Source organism: Marmota monax, unplaced genomic scaffold, assembly GCF_021218885.2.
Source record: "Marmota monax isolate L192 unplaced genomic scaffold, Marmota_monax_Labrador192_F-V1.1 WCK01_AAM20220418_F8-fsc00061, whole genome shotgun sequence".
NCBI lineage: Eukaryota > Metazoa > Chordata > Mammalia > Rodentia > Sciuridae > Marmota > Marmota monax.
Window position 1 is genome coordinate 15,083,897 of NW_026695230.1, and position 20,265 is coordinate 15,104,161.

Genomic DNA, 20,265 nt, shown 5'->3' on the forward strand with positions numbered 1-20,265 from the left:
AATAAGGCTTTGCGCACTGCGGCGGGGCTGCGCCGCAACCGAGCTTGGCCCTCTGGCTCCTCCCCGCCGCCCTGCGCGGATTGGTGGCAGATGGCAGCAAGGCTGCTGATTGGGTGGCGAAGGAGCCATTCGGGGCGGCTCTGGTGGGTTCGGCTGCCCCAGAGTGATAAGTTCGGCTTCTGACACGCCTCAGCGCCAGCAGCGAGTCGGAGCTCTATGGAGGTGGCGGCTGGTACCGGGTGGTGGCTGCAGCAGGGACTCCTCTGAGCTGAGAGTTTCAAGCCGTCCCCGACTCCTTCCTCCCCCTTCCCTCCCCCTTTTTTGTTTTCCGTTCCCCTTCCCCCTCCCTTCCCCGTCCCCGACGACCGGATCCTGAGGAGGCAGCAGCTGGTGGCAGCTGCTGAGTTCTCGGTGAAGGTGAGTGGAGTCGCCGCCGCCGAGCGGAGCGCTCTAAAATGGCCGCCGTCCCCGGCCGCTTCTTCTCGAGTGGTACAAAATGGCGGCCGCAGGCGGAACCGGGCGGGGCGACCCTATTTTAGTGTTTCCTCTGCACTTGGGGCACCTGGAAATTCCTGGCTTTTGCTCTCCTTTGCCGTTTCTGATGGAGTAGAAGAAAAACTGCAGCTTGACTACGCTTCGTGTCGGGTGTTGGCAGGGTGCGCCGACGTAGGCCAGGCGGGCCGAGGCACGGTGTGCTTGGGCGGCGGGCGAGCGTGGCGCGGGCGCGGGCGCGCGCCGTGGCGGGAGGGCGATGGGCCGCTGGAAGGGCCCAGCCGTTGGCGCGGGACCAGCGACGCGCAGGAGTCCCGGAGCCCGGCCTCCCGGCGGGGCGAAGTTAAACGGGGCCTGTCGGCCGGCTGCCCTTCGTGGGGGGAGGCAGAGGGTGAGGGCTTGGGCCCCTTTGTCGGCCCGCGGAGGCAATGGCGAGGCGGCTGTCAGTCTCGGGGGATTTATGGGTGGGAGGGGGCCTACCCAGAGGCGGCGGGTGGGCCGGAGGCCGCCTTCCTGCCCCGAGAACAAAGAGCCGGGCGCTGAGCCGGCGGGGGCGGCCTCCGCCGCTGCTCCCGCCGAGGGACCCACGGCCTCGCGAGGCGCCTGTCGGTAGCACTTACCTAACTCCAGCTGGGGTGGGAGGAATCCGCTGCCCTATTGTTCCCAGTAAGGGAAAACGGGGCGGAGGTTTTGCTGCCATGTTGTGGCCCTGGTCTTCCGTCTGCCGAGTGCCTGCACGCCTGGGCCGTCGGCGAGTCTTAACACAACATGCCTTCTGCGAGAAGGGACGGGCCGTGAGGAAAGCAGCGGAGCCGCCTTAGGCCTTGTCCAGGCGGTGCGGCTCGCCACCGAGGCAGCACAATTATGAGAGCAGACATTTCCCATCTAGTGCTCTAGGTGTTGATAAGTTATCTTTTAAGTTTTAAAGATAGTAGCATGTGGCTTGGTTTTGAGCAGTTTGAGTTCTTGTGTGTCTTCGAGGGCTGGTCTTGCGTCCTTGAGCAGCCGGCAGTTTCTTAAACAACAAAAAAAAATTCTGCCCATTTGTTTTTTGAGTACGTTCTATTTTTAGTGTTATGAGACCTGCAATGCAGTGAAAGTTAAATCAGCTGCAGTGCCAGGATCTGAAATAATTTATTGAATGAAGGTTTATAGATCTGTGTGTTAGAAGTGTCTAATTTTGATGCTCTTTCTCATTCTAGGTTTTTCATTTCTACCATCCCCTCCCTTCCCCACCCTATCCATTAATATTATTCTTTTGAAGATTCTTCGTTGTCAAGCCGCCAAAGTGGAGAGTGCGATTGCAGAAGGGGGTGCTTCTCGTTTCAGGTATGTGTAGATTTCTTTAGGGGGATGGTTTGGAAAAGTGATCACAAAATAAGAAGTTACTACACTAAATAATTCTGACTTAACATGCTACAATTTTTAAAGTTCTTAAGTTTGTTGTTTTTTGTTTTTGTTTTATGACAGTTTTCTCAAAGAATAAATGCAATTATTAGTGTTTTCTCAAGGCCCAAGTTCATCTGTGGTGTAATTTCTGAAGTATTTTTTAAAAAATAACCTTTATTCCTTTAGAATGAGGCATGATTGGTATAATGAAGAAAAAAAATTTTTTTTTTTAAATAGTGCTTCTTCGGGCGGAGGAGGAAGTAGGGGTGCACCTCAGCACTATCCCAAGACTGCTGGCAACAGGTATGGTAAACATGTAAAAACATCAACTTAATAGTAGATTAACTCTTGATCATCCCTTAAATAGATCATCTAATGTGAGTTGGGACTCTGAAACTGCTTATTCTTGGGTTATTTTTAATGATGTTATTTTTTGAGATCAGTTATTATTCATGCAAGGTGTTTTATATGGAATATGATCACAAGATATTAGTGTTCTCAAGGTGTGGCTCCTGGACCACCTGCATTAACATCATCTGAGAATATATACTGGAAATGAAAATTCTTAGGCACTACCCCAAACCTGCTAAAGCAAAACTGGGAGTGGGCCCAGCAATCTGTTTTATGAAGCCCTGTGAATGATTCTGATATACCATACTATTTGAGAATCAATGATTTCCAGAGTTACTTTGTGGTGGGGCAAGTAGAGAAAGCATAGCATAGATTTTTCTGTTTGGTAGAGTTTCTGATCAGTGTGAGATTTGGTGTGTAACTGGCTGCTGTTTCACATTTTCTTGATTTATGAGTCTCTTTTTTGACGTTAATCAGCGAGTTCCTGGGGAAAACCCCAGGGCAAAACGCTCAGAAATGGATTCCTGCACGAAGCACTAGACGAGATGACAACTCCGCAGCAAACAACTCCGCAAATGAAAAAGAACGACATGATGCAATCTTCAGGAAAGTAAGAGGGTAAGTTTTAAATCTGCTTTCATAAGAAGACGTATAGATTAGCTGTATTTACATAGTGTATATGTTATACTATTCATAAGGTAATGTTCGTGCCCATACCTTATTTTTTCTAAATGTTTATTTTTTTAGTTGTAGTTGGACACAGTACCTTTATTTTATTTATTTATTTTATGTGGTGCTGAGGATCGAACCCAGGGCCTCGTACGTGCTAGGTGAGCGCTCTACCACTGAGCCACAACCCCAGCCCAAGAATATATTTTAGTGAATGTTAATGTTCACAGTATCCCAAATAGTCTTAAACTGAAGAGAATCACGTCAGTATTTGTACTGTTGGTTCTAGTCAGTTGGTTATAGCCATAAGCCTGTTGTCCTGGCATTTGCATCTTGGCTTAGTGTGTAACCCCATTATAGTAGGGAGTATAACTATAGAAGCTAATGGTCTCTATTTAGTCCCTGATAATGAGAGGCCTTTGTGCTCTTAGTTTTGAAAAAGGTTTGTTGTCAGACAGCTGGGAACCCCCAATTTGACAGATACTATAGTCTAAATAACAGTGACAAGGAAGAACCTTTATTCTGTTTGCTGATATTTCAAATGTGATTCTTTTTTCCCCAGCATACTCAATAAGCTTACTCCTGAAAAGTTTGACAAGCTATGCCTTGAGCTCCTCAATGTGGGTGTAGAGTCTAAACTCATCCTTAAAGGGGTCATACTGCTGGTAAGTTTTAAATGTTGGAAACTTGGGAAGACAAAAATATTAACCCTAGGTTGTTTTTTTGTTTGTTTTTACCTTTAATCATATCATAACCCTGAGGTCTGAGTTAGATGGACATGTGTTTCTGAATGCTGATAGTAATAAAAACAGAACTATTAGCTTTGTCATGAGATTTAAGAGTGAAGTTTAAATTGTTTATACTGTGTTCAAAGGGGCTATCAGCAAGCTATTTGTTTTCCTTTTGTAGAAATTAATTGTATGATAGCAAAAGATTATTAGTGCCTTTTTCCACACATACACACACCCCAGTACCACCACCACCCCTTTGAACCTCTGGCCTCATATGTGCTAGGCAAGTGCTCTACCACTGAGCTACATCCCCAGCCTTCCAGTGTCTTTTCCAACTTGGTGGTAGGGGAAGGAATGAGAATACATGAGGTCTTTTTAACAATAAAAGAAGCAAAGAGAAATAAATAATCTGTCATGAAATTTAAGACTACCCCCAAAAAATGGTCATAAAAGGACTTGTTTGAAAAGCTGCCAGTTGATTTATTTATTTTTATAAATGACTTTCTCTGTAGATTGTGGACAAAGCCCTAGAAGAGCCAAAGTATAGCTCACTGTATGCTCAGCTATGTCTGCGATTGGCAGAAGATGCACCAAACTTTGATGGCCCAGCAGCAGAGGGTCAGCCGGGACAGAAGCAAAGCACAGTATGTGGTGACTTTTATTTGCTTATTTTAAAATTGATTTGAAAGATATCATTAATAAAGCCTGTGCCTTTTATTTTCAGACATTCAGACGCCTCCTAATTTCCAAATTACAAGATGAATTTGAAAACCGAACCAGAAATGTTGATGGTAAGAATTTGTTTATATTTGAGGGCTGGGATGTAACTCAATGTAGAGTGCTTCTTTAGCATAAGCAAGGGTCTGTGTTTGATCCCCTGCACCACACCAAAAAATTATATTTGATACTAATTACGTACAGTATATTTTCAACCTAATTCTAAGTGTTGGCTTTATTCTTTTCCCCCTTTAGTCTATGATAAGCGTGAAAATCCCCTCCTCCCTGAGGAGGAGGAACAGAGAGCCATTGCTAAGATCAAGATGTTGGGGAACATCAAATTCATTGGAGAACTTGGCAAGCTTGATCTTATTCATGAATCTATCCTTCATAAGTGCATCAAAACAGTAAGTATTACTGGGAATTTACACTTAAATTAAGATAATCAATGAGAGCATCTTTGGGAGGAATTGAGTCAATTATAATTGTTTTGTGCCATCTTAGAAAGTAGATTCAGTGGGGCTATGGCTCAGCAGTGGAGCACTCGCCTAGCATGTGTGAGGCCCTGGGTTTGATCTTCAGCCCCACTTAAAAATAAATAAGGTGTTGTGTCCAACTACAACTAAAAAACAAGTTAGTGGATGGTTAGTGAAATATTTAGATGGCCAACAAAACTAAATGCCGTAGAACAATATTTAATATGAAAATATGGCATGTGTTTTATAAAGTAGATGTTGAACTGATTGCCCACATCAGAACTGCTTCTTTTGAAGGGATTGCCTTGAAACAAAACTGTACTAGATGCTATAGGAACTATGAATGGATCAGTGCAAAGCGAACTACTACATAACCCAGAATAACTAAAATTTTGTCAACATGTGGCCTTTCATTCTTTTGGTAGCTTTTGGAAAAGAAGAAGAGAGTCCAACTCAAAGATATGGGAGAGGATTTGGAGTGCCTCTGTCAGATAATGAGGACAGTGGGACCCAGATTAGACCATGAACGAGCTAAGGTGTGTACGTTGCTGATGAAAGCAGTATATGTACTTTATTTTTTGACATTAAAGGGGGTTGCCATGGTCATTTACCTTGGTGATACTTTAGGAGTCTTAAAAGCCTAAGACAGTACACATTTATTTTAGTTCTTTCAATTACGTATTTTTCTCTTTTATCAGTCCTTAATGGATCAGTACTTTGCCCGAATGTGCTCCTTGATGTTAAGTAAGGAATTGCCAGCGAGGATTCGTTTCCTGCTGCAGGTAAAACTGGTTTGTTTGAATACGTTGTTAAAGCTGAGTTTTTCTGTTCAGGAATATGAAAATGAAATTTACACTTTTAAATTACAGGATACCGTAGAGTTGCGAGAACACCACTGGGTTCCTCGCAAGGCTTTTCTTGACAATGGACCAAAGACGATCAATCAAATCCGTCAAGATGCAGTAAAAGTAAGATGATATGTGTGTATTTAATCAAGTAGACTTGAAGTATTTTTATAGTAGCACAGGGACACAAACCCTCTTATTTGAGATTGTCAGTGGGAAGTTCTTACAGAAACATAGCAGTCTAACATTCTATAGGTTTTTCTGTTTTCCCCAATATTAATTTTAGTTTTCAGTAAAATAGTGTTCAAAAATGAAAGTACTTATTCACCTCATTTTCAAAGGATCTAGGAGTGTTTATCCCTGCTCCTATGGCTCAAGGGATGAGAAATGACTTCTTTCTGGAGGCACCGTTCATGCCACCCAGGATGAAAATGGATAGGGACCCACTTGGAGGGCTTGCTGATATGTTTGGACAAATGCCAGGTAATTTTTGAACAGAAGTTTGGTTAAACTAAAAAATTAGTCTAAATTTTTTAATAGTGGAGTTTTTAAGAGTTGCCCATGTGTGTGTTTTAAGGTAGTGGAATTGGTACTGGTCCAGGAGTTATCCAGGATAGATTTTCACCCACCATGGGACGTCATCGTTCAAATCAACTCTTCAATGGCCATGGGGGACACATCATGCCTCCCACACAATCACAGTTTGGAGAGATGGGAGGCAAGTTTATGAAAAGCCAGGTAAGAAGGCATTAGGAAACAAGTGTTAATATTGCAATGTCAACTTATTTTGCTTCTTTATATAAAGATACAGCTATTTTAGGTGTCCTTTCTAAACTAAATTTACATCCTTGGCAGTTATTTCAAATTGAGTGAAATATTTATTAAGATTAGTAAAGTCACATTACTTTGATAGTTAGGCTAGATTTTTATTCTTCCCTGTTTCATCTTTTACTTTCTCTGGGCAAATTCAATTAAGCTTTCCCTATGGCTTGGCTCATCCCTTTGGTACTTGATTACCATAATTTGTGGACCCCCTTTTTATCTAGACTTTCTTTCTCCCTTTCTGAAATAGGGGCTAAGCCAGCTCTACCATAACCAGAGTCAGGGACTCTTATCACAGCTGCAAGGACAGTCGAAGGATATGCCACCTCGGTTTTCTAAGAAAGGACAGCTTAATGCAGATGAGGTACATTTGCCTATGTTACTTATATATGGTAGTTTGTCGATTCAGAAAATCTATTGCCCGATGATTATAAAAAGACGCGTTATTAAGAGGACTTATGCTGGAGTTCTTTTCTTTTTTTCTCTCTTTTTCTGTCTTTCTTTTTCTTTCTTTGAATGTCCAGCGTCCTATGAGCGAAGATTATGAGATATGAGGGCAAGACTTTATTAGTTAGGGTGAGGAAAATGGTTGTCAGTATGTTGTTCCTCGTTTCCTTTTAAGTAGAGTGATTTAAGAACAAAGCAAGATGTTTTCTGAACTTCATTTAATATGCTGGGTTTTTATTTTAATAATGCTAATCCTAGGAGAATTCCAGTGGAAATGTAAGGTTTATGACAATATCTTATTTTTCCGTGGATCAGGTCTTCAATTTTCTTAGTTTGTTTTTAAGAAACATTTCTGCCCTAGATTATATCATGTCTATAGAATTAATTTTAGGATATTAGAGTGTTAAATTTAACGTTAGCCAACTATATGTATTAACTTGGGTGTCTGGTATGGTTTGTTTTTAATTCCAGATTAGCTTGAGGCCTGCTCAGTCGTTCTTAATGAATAAAAATCAAGTGCCAAAGCTTCAGCCCCAGATAACCATGATTCCTCCTAGTGCACAACCACCACGCACTCAAACACCACCTCTGGGACAGGTATGAGCCCTGTAGTATGACATCATTCTTCCTTTTTAACTTCATGTTTTCTTCCACTAATGTCACATGTTCCTTTTATCTGTCATGTTGCTTATCTTTTAGACACCTCAGCTTGGTCTCAAAACTAATCCACCACTTATCCAGGAAAAGCCTGCCAAGACTAGCAAAAAGCCACCACCGTCAAAGGAAGAACTACTTAAACTAACTGTAAGCATCTAGTGATTGTATAAATAATCTTTAGTTCTTGGGGTATATTTGGAATAGAGAAAACAAACAGTAATTGGATTGTATTCTTTTTAGGAAACTGTTGTAACAGAGTATTTGAACAGTGGAAATGCAAATGAGGCTGTTAATGGTGTAAGAGAAATGAGAGCTCCTAAACACTTTCTTCCTGAGATGTTAAGCAAAGTAATAATCCTGTCACTAGATAGAAGTGATGAAGATAAAGAAAAAGCAAGTTCTTTGATCAGTTTACTCAAACAGGAAGGGATAGCCACAAGTGACAACTTCATGCAGGTAGAATACTTTTCCTGATTGTGTAATAAGAACTCTCCACTCATTGAAAACTGTAACAAACTGACTGTTGTGTGTTCCTTCTAAGGCTTTCCTGAACGTATTGGACCAGTGCCCCAAACTGGAGGTTGACATCCCCTTGGTGAAATCATATTTAGCACAGTTTGCAGCTCGTGCCATCATTTCAGAGCTGGTGAGCATTTCAGAACTAGCTCAACCACTGGAGAGTGGCACCCATTTCCCACTCTTCTTACTTTGTCTTCAGCAATTAGCTAAATTACAAGATCGAGAATGGTTAACAGAACTTTTTCAACAAAGCAAGGTCAATATGCAGAAAATGCTCCCAGGTAAGAGAATGCTAGTTTGTTAATACTAAACCTAGAGGTTCTTGGTAACTTGAGTGGATTTATATGGATCAGACAACTTTACCTTTCCAAGTAATAATAAACATTTCCCTGGATACATCTTAAGATCTTATTTTAAAAGGGGATTATTATATCTTTTTACTTGATCCATGTATTAAGAGTTCATTTTGCGGTTGTGGGGTTGTAGCTCAGTGGTAGAGCACTTTCTAAACAGGCCAGTTGGATAAAGTGAACTGCTACTCAATGATGTGAATGATTTTATCTCTTCAGAAATTGATCAGAATAAGGACCGCATGTTGGAGATTTTGGAAGGAAAGGGACTGAGTTTCTTATTTCCACTTCTCAAATTGGAGAAGGAACTTTTGAAGCAAATAAAGTTGGATCCATCCCCTCAAACCATATATAAATGGATTAAAGATAACATTTCTCCCAAACTTCATGTAGATAAAGGATTTGTGAACATCTTAATGACTAGGTAAGATGAGTGGCCTTCTATAAACAGTAAAATCCATGTTTTATTTGCTAGAGAATAAGTCTGCGAGGCAGGGAGCTAAAAGTTGTCTGTTTCTTGAGCCAAAAAACTCACTTTGTGGTTCTAAAAAGGCTTCTTTTTGTCCAGCTTCTTACAGTATATTTCTAGTGAAGTAAGCCCACCTAGCGACGAAACAGATTCTTCCTCTGCTCCTTCCAAAGAACAGTTAGAGCAGGAAAAACAACTGCTTCTTTCTTTCAAGCCAGTGATGCAGAAATTCCTTCATGATCATGTGGATCTACAGGTCAGTGCCCTGTATGCTCTGCAGGTGCACTGTTACAACAGCAATTTCCCAAAAGGTGAGATGACAGGTGTTAAAGGAATGAGGAGTTCAGGGGCAGTGCATGATGAGATAGCCCACTAAGTGGGGATTTTGGGTTTTTTTTTTTTAGGCATGTTACTCCGCTTCTTTGTTCACTTCTATGACATGGAAATTATTGAAGAAGAAGCTTTCCTGGCTTGGAAAGAAGATATAACCCAAGAGTTTCCAGGAAAAGGCAAGGCTTTGTTCCAGGTAAATTTTTAATTTGGTTTGGGGTTTCTTGGTTTTTGTTTTTCCAGTTTCGTTGGTAGTATTTCAATGAGTAGTGTGCTAGCGCGCGTGCGCTCGCTCGCTCTCACTCTCTTGTAGCCACACAAAATACCTGTATTTTATTTGTGTTTATGTAATGCCAAGGATTGAACCCAGTGCCTCAAATGTGCAAGGCAAATGCTCTACCAGCTGAGCTACAACCCCAGCCCCCACTAGTTCTCTTTTTAAACTAAAATACAGGCAAAAGATAGTCCTGAAAGTTTCTTAATCCGCACATATCATTTTGTACTGTTCAAAGCTATTAAAAGTGGGCAGTTAGCAGCATGAAGTAAAGCTAGGAGGTGAAATTATGCTTAAATCCTAGTGGTTTTATAAGATGTTGAATTAGAGGTGATTGACAAAACTTTTTGGTATTAAAAGTACTTAAACAATTTTGGTGATTGGAAGTTTAATTTATTCTATCTGTAAGTAAAGAATTTAGTATAAAGGTTCTGGTTTAGTAGTTTTCCAAGGGACCAGCCTTTGGGAAACTTACCTTACTCCTAAGGGTTACAGAGTAGCCTCACAGGGATCATCTTGAGACTAAAAAGATTTCCTGAAATATAAGTGGACAAATGTCATACTAACCTTGAATTAAAACTTAAGGCTGATTTACACAGTACATTTGCAGCTGTTTGCAGTAATCAAAATGTGGTTTAAGACTTTTGCCCTTGGGTAAATGTTTGGTTTTGGTTATGTCTTGAACCTGCTGTTGAATAATAATTACAAATCTAATTTACAGGTGAATCAGTGGCTAACCTGGCTAGAAACTGCTGAAGAAGAAGAATCAGAGGAAGAAGCTGACTAAAGAACCAGCCAAAGCCTTAAATTGTGCAAAACATACTGTTGCTATGATGTAACTGCATTTGACCTAACCACTGCGAAAATTCATTCCGCTGTAATGTTTTCACGATATTTAAAGCAGAAGCACGTCAGTTAGGATTTCCTTCTGCATAAGGTTTTTTTGTAGTGTAATGTCTTAATCATAGTCTACCATCAAATATTTTAGGAGTATCTTTAATGTTTAGATAGTATATTAGCAGCATGCAATAATTACATCATAAGTTCTCAAGCAGAGGCAGTCTATTGCAAGGACCTTCTTTGCTGCCAGTTATCATAGGCTGTTTTAAGTTAGAAAACTGAATAGCAACACTGAATACTGTAGAAATGCACTTTGCTCAGTAATACTTGAGTTGTTGCAATATTTGATTATCCATTTGGTTGTTACAGAAAAATTCTTAACTGTAATTGATGGTTGTTGCCGTAATAGTATATTGCCTGTATTTCTACCTCTAGTAATGGGCTTTATGTGCTAGATTTTAATATCCTTGAGCCTGGGCAAGTGCACAAGTCTTTTTAAAAGAAACATGGTTTACTTGCACAAAACTGATCAGTTTTGAGAGATCGTTAATGCCCTTGAAGTGGTTTTTGTGGGTGTGAAACAAATGGTGAGAATTTGAATTGGTCCCTCTTATTATAGTATTGAAATTAAGTCTACTTAATTTATCAAGTCATGTTCATGCCCTGATTTTATATACTTGTATCTATCAATAAACATTGTGATACTTGATGTACTTTTATGTGACTTTCAGTAGCACCTGCAGCTTTGTGGGGAATTGTTAGCTTTTGAGGGTTAGAAGATGCATCTCAGTTTGAAGATTTAGGAACTTTTAAACGCAATCTATTTTTTTATGATAGGACACAAAATGAGTAATTTTTCAGGTCAGTTTATTAGAATTATATAGAACTATCAACAGTTTCTGTAATCAAAGACCATAAGTCTCATGAATTTAGAAGAATGTTGCTATCTATGCATAGCAACCAAAACTGATATCTTCTCATCAGGCTGAAGTAGGTTGATAATCTGTTCTCAGGAAGATTTCACATCCCCTCTTGAAAAATCTATTGTCCCAGTAAAATTATCTGGCTTCTTTATTCAACTAAATGTTCATCATGGGGGTTAAGATGTATTTTTCAGAAACTCCTTAAGGATTTACCCATGCTCCCAAGCCTTGGAAGATTTTTCACAATCCTGGGCCTAATGTTAAAACTTGGGCAGGGACACTTCTGCCACCTGAGAAGAATAACCTGGTCTTGGTTTACAGAAACCTTCAAGGCAGGCAGTAGTACATCATGCTAATGGGCACTGTTGAAAGAGGCCCCACCTACTAGAAAGGGGTGATAGGTAAAGCCAATATTTTTGTGTTCCGTTGGGATCAGAAAGGCTAACCCTTTGTGGGAATGGTCATCACTAAAATTCTAACAATTTATAGCTTTTGGTGGCTATCAGAGCAAAAATGGTAGGTGAACACAACCTACTTTAGATTTCAGAAGACTTGAAGGGTGCTCCGATAAAATTGTGTTATTCTTAGCCATCTGCTCAGTGTTACATGCCAAGGGTGAAAATTGATTAACTCAGCAAAGGTAGCACGTGGTTAGAGGTAATGTGTTGGCCACTGGGTTCATTTTATAGCCATAAATAATCCAATTTGGCCAGGGACTAGCATATACAGAGACTTAGAAATCTTGTTCCAAATTTCTGATGTTGTATTCACCTCCTTTTCTCCCAATCTCAAACCTCAATACCCTTTGTACCTCTACTCTCAGGGTCACCAGTAACTCAAATGTTCTGCAGTAGATTTTTGATCATCCCACTCATTCCCACCACTACATCCCTTTTATAGCATAAATGCCCCACTGTTAAAGTGTGACAAGCCTCTTACAAGGCTCAGGAGTTTGTACCAAATTCTTGATTGGGAAGAAAAAAAAAACAGGACAACTAAGTAGAAAGTAAGTTTACTGGAACCCAAGTAACCAAAATGGAGCCTAGAGAACCAGGCTTAAATATGAATAGCAACTAAGGGAAGGAAGTTAGGCAGCCCAAGCCACAGAAATTGGGGCAGATTTTTAACTAGCCCATTAGTCCTTGCAGCTTCCCTTACAAGTATCTTGAATGAATTCTCCCGGAGACAGAAGCCCCAGTGTCAGAACCCCAGGCAGAAGCTCATAGTTGCTAGTGGACTGTGTTAGTGTCATGCCTCCACCCTTCACTACCTTGGCTTCCTGTAGCAGAGCCAGAATATGGCTTTTGGGGTCCCTGTTAAATAGGTGTTGACTTCCTCCAAGGCTTACAGTGTGGGAGAAAAACTTTGGAAGAAATTTGGGTGGGTAGTAATTAGAACTGCCCATTCTCAGGCCCCTCTGTACTCCACTGCCTGATACCCCTGCTCTCAGCTTTCTCCTGTCTCCGGAGAGGACCATCTCCCTTCCACTGTCCACCAAAAGAGCATTTTCCATCCACAGTTTTGAATGAGAGGACACACTTCAAAATCTGTGGGAGGGGGCAGCAGGGGCCAGCTATGATTCTCAGCTGTCCAGTGAGGCCAGGAGAGAGACCAGGATTTACAAACGTCCCTACTCACCTCACTGGCTTTAGAAGCAATCTTCCAAGGAAAAGCAACCAAAGAGATGCCCAAGCATGGAGTGGATTGGTAGAAACAGAACACAGAGCTACATGGGCTACTTAGACCAAGACATCTGGTTTAGGAGGATAGGCAGGAGCCCCATGACCCTGAAGAGACCTGACTCCTGCGCCCTCTGCTTTGTAGCCTTGCGGGTGAGAGACCACTTGGCAGGTGAGATTCAAGGTTCTCGTCCTATACATCCCAAAGGAAAGCAAGAACCCCTGTTACAATTACTCTCAGAAATGTCTTGGGATGTAGACAAATGTCAGTGGAAGACCTAGGATTTTAGGTTTTGGGTAAGCCCGAATCTTTCTGGTTAAACAGCTCGTTGAAATTGGAGCTGGTTTCTAAGTGTGGTGAAAACAAAACAAAACATGGCTCCTTCTAGGTACTTCCCTAAGCTTCCTCTAGCTCCCACCAGCCTCTTGATCTGGAAATGCCCTACCTTTCCACACCCCTCCCCTACTTGATGACATCACCTTCTTTAAGCCCAAGTGAAAAATGTGATGGTGCCCTCTAGCAAGGGCACATTTGTCAGGCTATAGATCCTTGCTACTCAAAGTCTAGGCTTTGATCTAGTACACTTGGAAGTTTGTTAGAAATACAAAGTAATAGCTGGTCTCCCTCCACACCTACTGGATCAGAATCCCCAGGTGATCCAGTAGCCCCTTAGAGTTTGATGAGTTCTGATCCACAAGACAACCTAGGCCTGCCACAGTGGTCCACTTTATGCATTGAATGTAGCCTTGCGGCTTTGCCACTGCAACTGATTTTTTAAATGGATGTCTTTCTTTCTCTTTCTCTCTCCCTGCTCCTCCCAAACCTCTTCCCCTCTGTAAGTAATCTCCAGGGAAATAGGATTACCTTTCTCCCCCATCCTAGGCAGATTTATCTGTCCTTGAGTACACACCCACCATAGGAATGAAATTCCAGACTTTGAGGATGGCACCAGAAGATCTCAGAAATGACTACCTTCCAAATTAACAAGTGAATTACAACTCCAATAGAGGACATGTGGAATATAGCTTTTGAGTCACCTCTTTAAAGGCCCCTGTTCCTGCTGATGAGGAGAATCACAGCCTCTGGGACAGGAGTCCCTGTGTTTCTCCTTTGCTAACAAAGCAGTAAACCTTCATTTTCCTTTTTCTCAAAACTGTGTCCTCGTTATTGAATTGGCATCGGGGACAAGGACCAAGCTTTCAGCCACAGGCCCTCTTACTGACTGCCAAGGATTATCTTCCCAGCTAAGTTGACCCTATGTCTCAGCTTCTACTTCAATTTAGAAGCAAATTCTCTACTCTTGTATCTTCCTACCATCCAAAGTATTGACATGCCAAGTAGTGTACCTGAGACATGACTTCCTTCTCTTTATAAGGATGACAGGTTCCAGCTCTTTCCAAAGACAAAACCTCCTTAGGCATGGACTCCATTCCCTAGAGCCAGATCACAGCAAAGCATCTGCACCCTCACCACAGAGAACCAGGGCTCACTGGCCCCAGCACAACTGTCCTGTGGCCCACCCCCACCCTCCCAGCTCAGGGGACAACTGAGAACTTCAAAGCAGCCTTGAAGAGGTATTTTTTTTTTTTTTGAGAGAATTTTAATACTTATTTTTTTTAGTTTTTGGCGGACACAACATCTTTTGTTTGTATGTGGTGCTGAGGATCGAACCCGGGCCGCACGCATGCCAGGCGAGCGCGCTACCGCTTGAGCCACATCCCCAGCCCCCAGAGGTATTTTGTTTTTGTTTTTAAATATTTGTTTTAGCTGTAGTTGGACACAATATGTATTTTTATGTGGTGCTGTGGCTCAAACCCAGTGCCTAACGCATGCTAGGCAAGTGCTCTACAGCTGAGCCACAACCCTAGCCCCTGAAGAGGGTGGGGGGTTGGGACAAGATCAGCTGTTTGCAATGTGAGATTCCAGAAGTTCGAGTCCCTGGCTCTTCCTAGAGAACAAGAGGATGGAAACCTGTGTTCTGCAATTTCTGTGAACCACGAAAAAGGCTATGCAAGGCACTGCTAGAGAGTTCAGAAGAGGACCTCCAAGAGGATTGTGGGCCGCTGTGGCAGGGCTTTTATGTCTACTAGACCAGCCCCAGCCCTGGTCCCTCACACAATTGTTCATGGTCAAGGAGTGTAGCAGGGCTCCAGTCTCCCCCTTCCTTGGCCCTCAGATGCCCCCTTCACACTGCCTTAGCTGCTACTCCAAGCTGGAAGCAGCAGGAGGTGAGATAAGCCAGGAGCATGTCTGAAGGTTCCAGCGGCCAGGACAATGGGCAGTGGTTAGGCAGGAAATGAAGTCTCCCCTTCTTTCCAGTTAAGGAAATGGAGCACTAGCTCCCATGGGAGAAATCAAAGCAGTATTGTTTCAAAGAACAAAACAGTTCAGAAGAGAACAAAGTTTTTGGCATTGACTCCTCTCTGGAGAGGATACTATCATATACACCACCCCACTTGGATGAATGCAGCCTGTCTGGCGGGGATTAACGACCAATGTACATGTTCATTTATGAGAATTATGCTCAAGGGTAGGGATCTTTCAGTGTCTTTTAATACTCCATACCTTCACAACTGTCAAAATGAGAACAAAATCTGGCCAGCAATGAGAGCCGGTTTCTAAGCTGGGAAGCAGGAGAGTCTGCCAGTGCATTTGCTCAGACGCCATATCTGTGAAGGGCCCTTGGACTCATGCCACGTGGTTGCCATTGACATGATTTCCAATTTGCTGGAAGGGTAGAAGAGAAGGATGGAGCTACCAGAGACGGAAGAGCCTAGAATCTAGTCCCTTTCCACAACTTCCACTTTTAGATACAAAGTTAAATTTTAGGAACAAAATATAGACATTAGCGTCTATTTCTTGCCAGGTCTTATGGCTTGGCCATTGGAAAATTTATGAAAAAATGCATAAACCCTGTCCTTAGGTACACTGTGTGATGGGAATATATACACAGAACATTTTCTGGGGCCTGACATTGATCAAATTATATTGTTACATTGTTTGCATGTACGAATATGTAACAATAAATCCCTCCATTATGTACAACTATAATGTACCAATATAAAATGTGGGGCTGGGGCTGGGGCTCAGAGGGAAAGCTCTTGCCTGGCATGTATAAGGCACTAGATTCAATCCTCAGCACCACATAAAAATAAATAGGTAAAAATGAAGACATGTTGTCCACCTACAACTACAAAATTTAAAGAAAAAAAAACTGGAAATGTGACAGGGGTTCACTTGATGCCTTGACTATACCTCTTATGGCTTTGAAACTTACATGATTTTTCTTTTCCCAATCTGTTTTCCCCTAAATTTCTCCTCCTTCATCTTTTCCCCCCAACCTTCTCCTTCCTGATCTCCCCTTTGATCTTCTTTTCCCTGATATTCTTTTCCTAAACTTATTCTCCCTCATCTTCTTTTCTCTGATTTTCTCCTTCCTAATCTCGTTTTCTTTGAATTACCTCTATAAAAGCCCCCTGTTTCTGCAGACAGACAGAATCACAGCCTTGGGGACAGGAATCCCCTGTGTTTCTCCTTTAGCAAAAGCAATAAGATGTCTTTTTCTTTTTTTCTTAAAACTGTGTCCTTGTTATTGGATTGGTATCAGGGACAGGGAACAAGCTTTCAGCAACAGAAAGAGAAAAAATAATTTCCAAGGATAGTGTGAGGGCATGCAGGGCAGAGACACACTTTAGTTTTTATGGCAGTGCATGACGATAACCAATGTCAGATTATAATCCTGGGTTAAATCTCCAGGTAGGTTTAAATGCTTCCCTCAGAAGTGTCATATGTGGGAAGAAGAGAAATGAAATTGAGAAAGAGTACACAGCAATCCTTCAGCAGGAGTATAGGTATGTTATTTTTACATTTTATTACATCACATATTCTGAACCCATTTATCATGGTAACATTTAAGAATGAATGAAGCCATATCTTTGACAATACTGAGTCTTCTGATTGAAATGCACTTTCCTGTCACCAACTGCGCCTCACTCCCCACATCCAGTTAAAGGATGTAATTACCTTCTTAAATCAGTAGTGGGAAACAGTTTCTGTGATTTGTCACCAAAAGCTTCTGATTGCCAAAGGGCATAGCTTATCTAACTCTGGACCATTTTGTGATGGAGTAACTTTGGGGAGTAGGGTGTGCTGGAAAACACTCTGGGAACCACATTGGATTAGAGATCCAATTAGAGTTTTGGAAGATAGAATGGACAAGAAGGTGAATTCAAATTAAGGTGACTTCTGGGAGAGACAACTGAAAACCCAGTCCCCTTATTCTGTATATTCACAAGTGTTCTTTACTAGTCAGCTGGGGGATCCATGAACAAATACAGATTTGCCTCCGGAATGTTACAGTAGTTGCAATTCTAGGATTGATCAATCATATCAAGACAAATGCATAAAATGTTATTATTTTCCAAAACTCAATATTTTCAACATGAAAAATGTTACCAAAACATTTCTTGTATAAAGCAGAATAAAGAAAAGCCAAAAAAAAAAAAAAAAAAAAAAAGCCAAAATTTAGACTTGAAATAGCGGACATTTTGTTTTCATATACTCAAAACAGAAATACCTCAAGTTACTAATGCAGTTGGGATAGAGACACACTATTTAAAATTCTCTTGAAAAATGCTGGAATGTCAAAAGATTGCTAACGACTTTATTTTTATTTGCTAATTTATTTGTACTGGGGATTGAACCCAGAACATTTTTGTCACTGAGCTACATCCTCCAATTTTTAAAAGTTTTGAGACAGAGCTGGATGTGGTGATTTCATGCCTGTAATCCCACTGGCTCTGGAGGCTGAGGTTGGAAGAATGTGAGTTCAAAGCCAGTCTCAGCAAAAGCAAGGTGTTCAGCAACTCAATGAGACCCTGTCTCCAAATAAAATACAAAATAGGGCTGGGGATGTGGCTCAGTGGTTGAGTGCCCCAGAGTCCAATCCCCAGTACCAGAGAATCTTGCCAAATTGTTAAGGATTTTGATAAATTGCTGAGGCTGGCCTCAAACTTGCAATCATCCTGCCTCAATCTCCCAAATACTGGGATCATAGGCATGTGTCACTATGCCTGACAATAACCTTTATTTATATAGATAGGTTGAAAGTGAAACATTTTGTCACACCAATGTGTTAGGGTGGCTGAAAGCTGTGGCAACCTTCCCACCACCAGAGTCTGATGTGAAGTGAGAGTATTTGAGGGAGGCTGAGCTGCTCATTCACTTGACCACACTTCATAAGGTACACTGAGATTTTGCATGTGGTTTGCCTTTGGCATTTGCCCTCTCCTGTGTTCCTATGCTGTATGAGAAGCATTACCAGCAAGCTGATCCAACACACCCAAAGCCAGAGCACCAGAAGCTACCTTTAGAAGGCTGCAGTAAGCAAAGTCTCCGAAATCCAGTTCGTTGATCTTATTCTCTTTCAAGAGGTCTTTCTTGCCTCTGATGGCTACTTATACTCCCAGGGATGAAAACAATTCATTAGTGGAATCTAAACAATGGACACCTTAAAAGCCCCAGCAAAAAATCATATTTCCTGAAGATTCTAACGAATTTTTCTCAAAGGGAACTAGGAAGAATTAAGAATTTTTTTAAGGACGACCTTAAGAAAGAATAACTGGCATAGTCTCCGTTTGATCCAGACAAGTTGAGCAGGATAAACAAAGCCCTTCAGAACTGATTTGATCACATGGGCACTGTTTTATTGAGAATTTATATTGTGCTCATCAATTAGTGTACCTTAAGTTGTAATCTTTACACCAATCCTATGAGTTAGGTGTAGTGTTTTGCTATAATGAAATAACTAAGTTGTCTGCTAAGAACACCTGTTATAAAAATAGCAATTTCAGGGGGAAGGGGTTTAAAGTTTCAAATTCAGAATAAAATGGTTTTGTTTTTATGCAGCATTCCTGGACTCCATCATCCCTGCTCCTTATTCTACACCGCCTTCTCTGCAGACATTGACCCACTAGAAGATGGAAGGCTGATCCACGTGCATAGAGAGGCTGTGGTACCAGAGGATGGGCTGCTGAGTTCTAGGGGCAGCAGGAGTGGAGCCTTCCACTTCGTCAGAGGAGCACTTTCCACTTCTGGGTCATTCCTGTAAGTGGTCTGCCTCAAGCTGCAGCCCACAAGGAAGCAGTACCTGGAGAAACATCAGTCTCTTCTGGTGTGGGCAGGACGGTGAGGAACATTACTGCTTTGCTTACCTAGGGACAAGGGGGAGGGGTGGGGGGTGGAGGCAGATCTTCCCATACAGAAGAGTTTGTACTCAAAAGGTACCTCTGTAATCAAAACCTGGAAGAGGGGGTGAATCACTGGAGAAACCACCATATACATTAGGTAGAGTCTTCCAAGGAGGCCCAACAATGTTCATTAAGTTACTAAAGTGAGCCGGAAGTTCATTGAGCCTGAAGTGATGGGAGTTGTCAGTTGGGAAATGCTGTTTTTTTTTTTTTTTTTTTGTTGTTGTTGTTGTTAGGGGGGATTGAATTCAGGGGCACTTGACCACTGAGCCACATCTCCAGCCCTATTTTGTATTTTATTTAGAAACAGGGTCTTACCGAGTTGCTTAATGCCTCGCAGTTGCTGAGGCTGGCTTTGAATTTTTTTTTTTTTTTTAAATATTTTTTAGTTTTCGGTGGACACAACATCTTTACCGCTTGAGTCACCTCCCCAGCCCTGGCTTTGAATTTTTGATTCTCCTGGCTAAGAAACATTAGTCATCAGTCTCTGTAATTCCAAACCACTGGGATTACAGGTGTGCACTACTGGGCACTGCTGGGAAATGCTTAATTTAGATGGATTCTTGTCATTTGGGGATTAATCCACCTCAGGTAGTATGGGCACATTGGAAAACACAGGCAGACAACAGAAGATCTGGATCCTAAATCTGAATGTCACTGGTACTAGCTGCACCACCTGCATGCATGTCACTGAACCTGAGGCTCTGCAGGGCACCCCCTGCCTGTAAGGACCTCCTTGACTCACAGCTTGTCCTGAGAGCTGCAGGAAGCCTCTTTGGTGCTACCATACCCCATGACATCAGCAGCCAGTCCCTCACATCAGAACGACTCCTCTTCATGAAGTTTTTGAGGACAAGATGAATTGAATGTACGATGAATTGAAATGCATTCTGCTCTCATGTACAACTAAGAAGAACAAATAAAACATTAAAAAAAAAAACAATAATGGTAGAATTTAAATACTGACTGTACCTAACTATACCACTTTTGAAGAAGTCAGGATGCTTCCTGACAGCACTAAAACTCACCAGGGATT

The 20,265-nt window shown here is 41.8% G+C and overlaps 1 protein-coding gene and 1 non-coding gene across 2 annotated transcripts; both read left to right on the forward strand.

Annotated features, from left to right (window-relative positions):
• Window positions 1-267: 267 nt before the first annotated feature.
• Window positions 268-11,091, forward strand: Eif4g2 (eukaryotic translation initiation factor 4 gamma 2; the record flags this gene model as incomplete). Its single annotated transcript, XM_046437944.2, has 22 exons — window positions 268-417; window positions 1,757-1,821; window positions 2,119-2,184; window positions 2,710-2,850; window positions 3,464-3,566; window positions 4,145-4,276; window positions 4,357-4,423; window positions 4,605-4,756; window positions 5,251-5,361; window positions 5,524-5,607; window positions 5,695-5,793; window positions 6,012-6,153; window positions 6,248-6,408; window positions 6,743-6,856; window positions 7,411-7,536; window positions 7,639-7,743; window positions 7,837-8,052; window positions 8,138-8,396; window positions 8,685-8,889; window positions 9,034-9,245; window positions 9,339-9,460; window positions 10,260-11,091. Coding segments are annotated over 22 exons (2,898 nt in total), but the record flags the coding sequence as incomplete, so codon positions are not given.
• LOC124088670 (small nucleolar RNA SNORD97) lies at window positions 6,910-7,052 on the forward strand. The gene has a single exon (XR_006850430.1). It is a non-coding gene; the product is annotated as a small nucleolar RNA SNORD97 (small nucleolar RNA).
• Window positions 11,092-20,265: the final 9,174 nt, after the last annotated feature.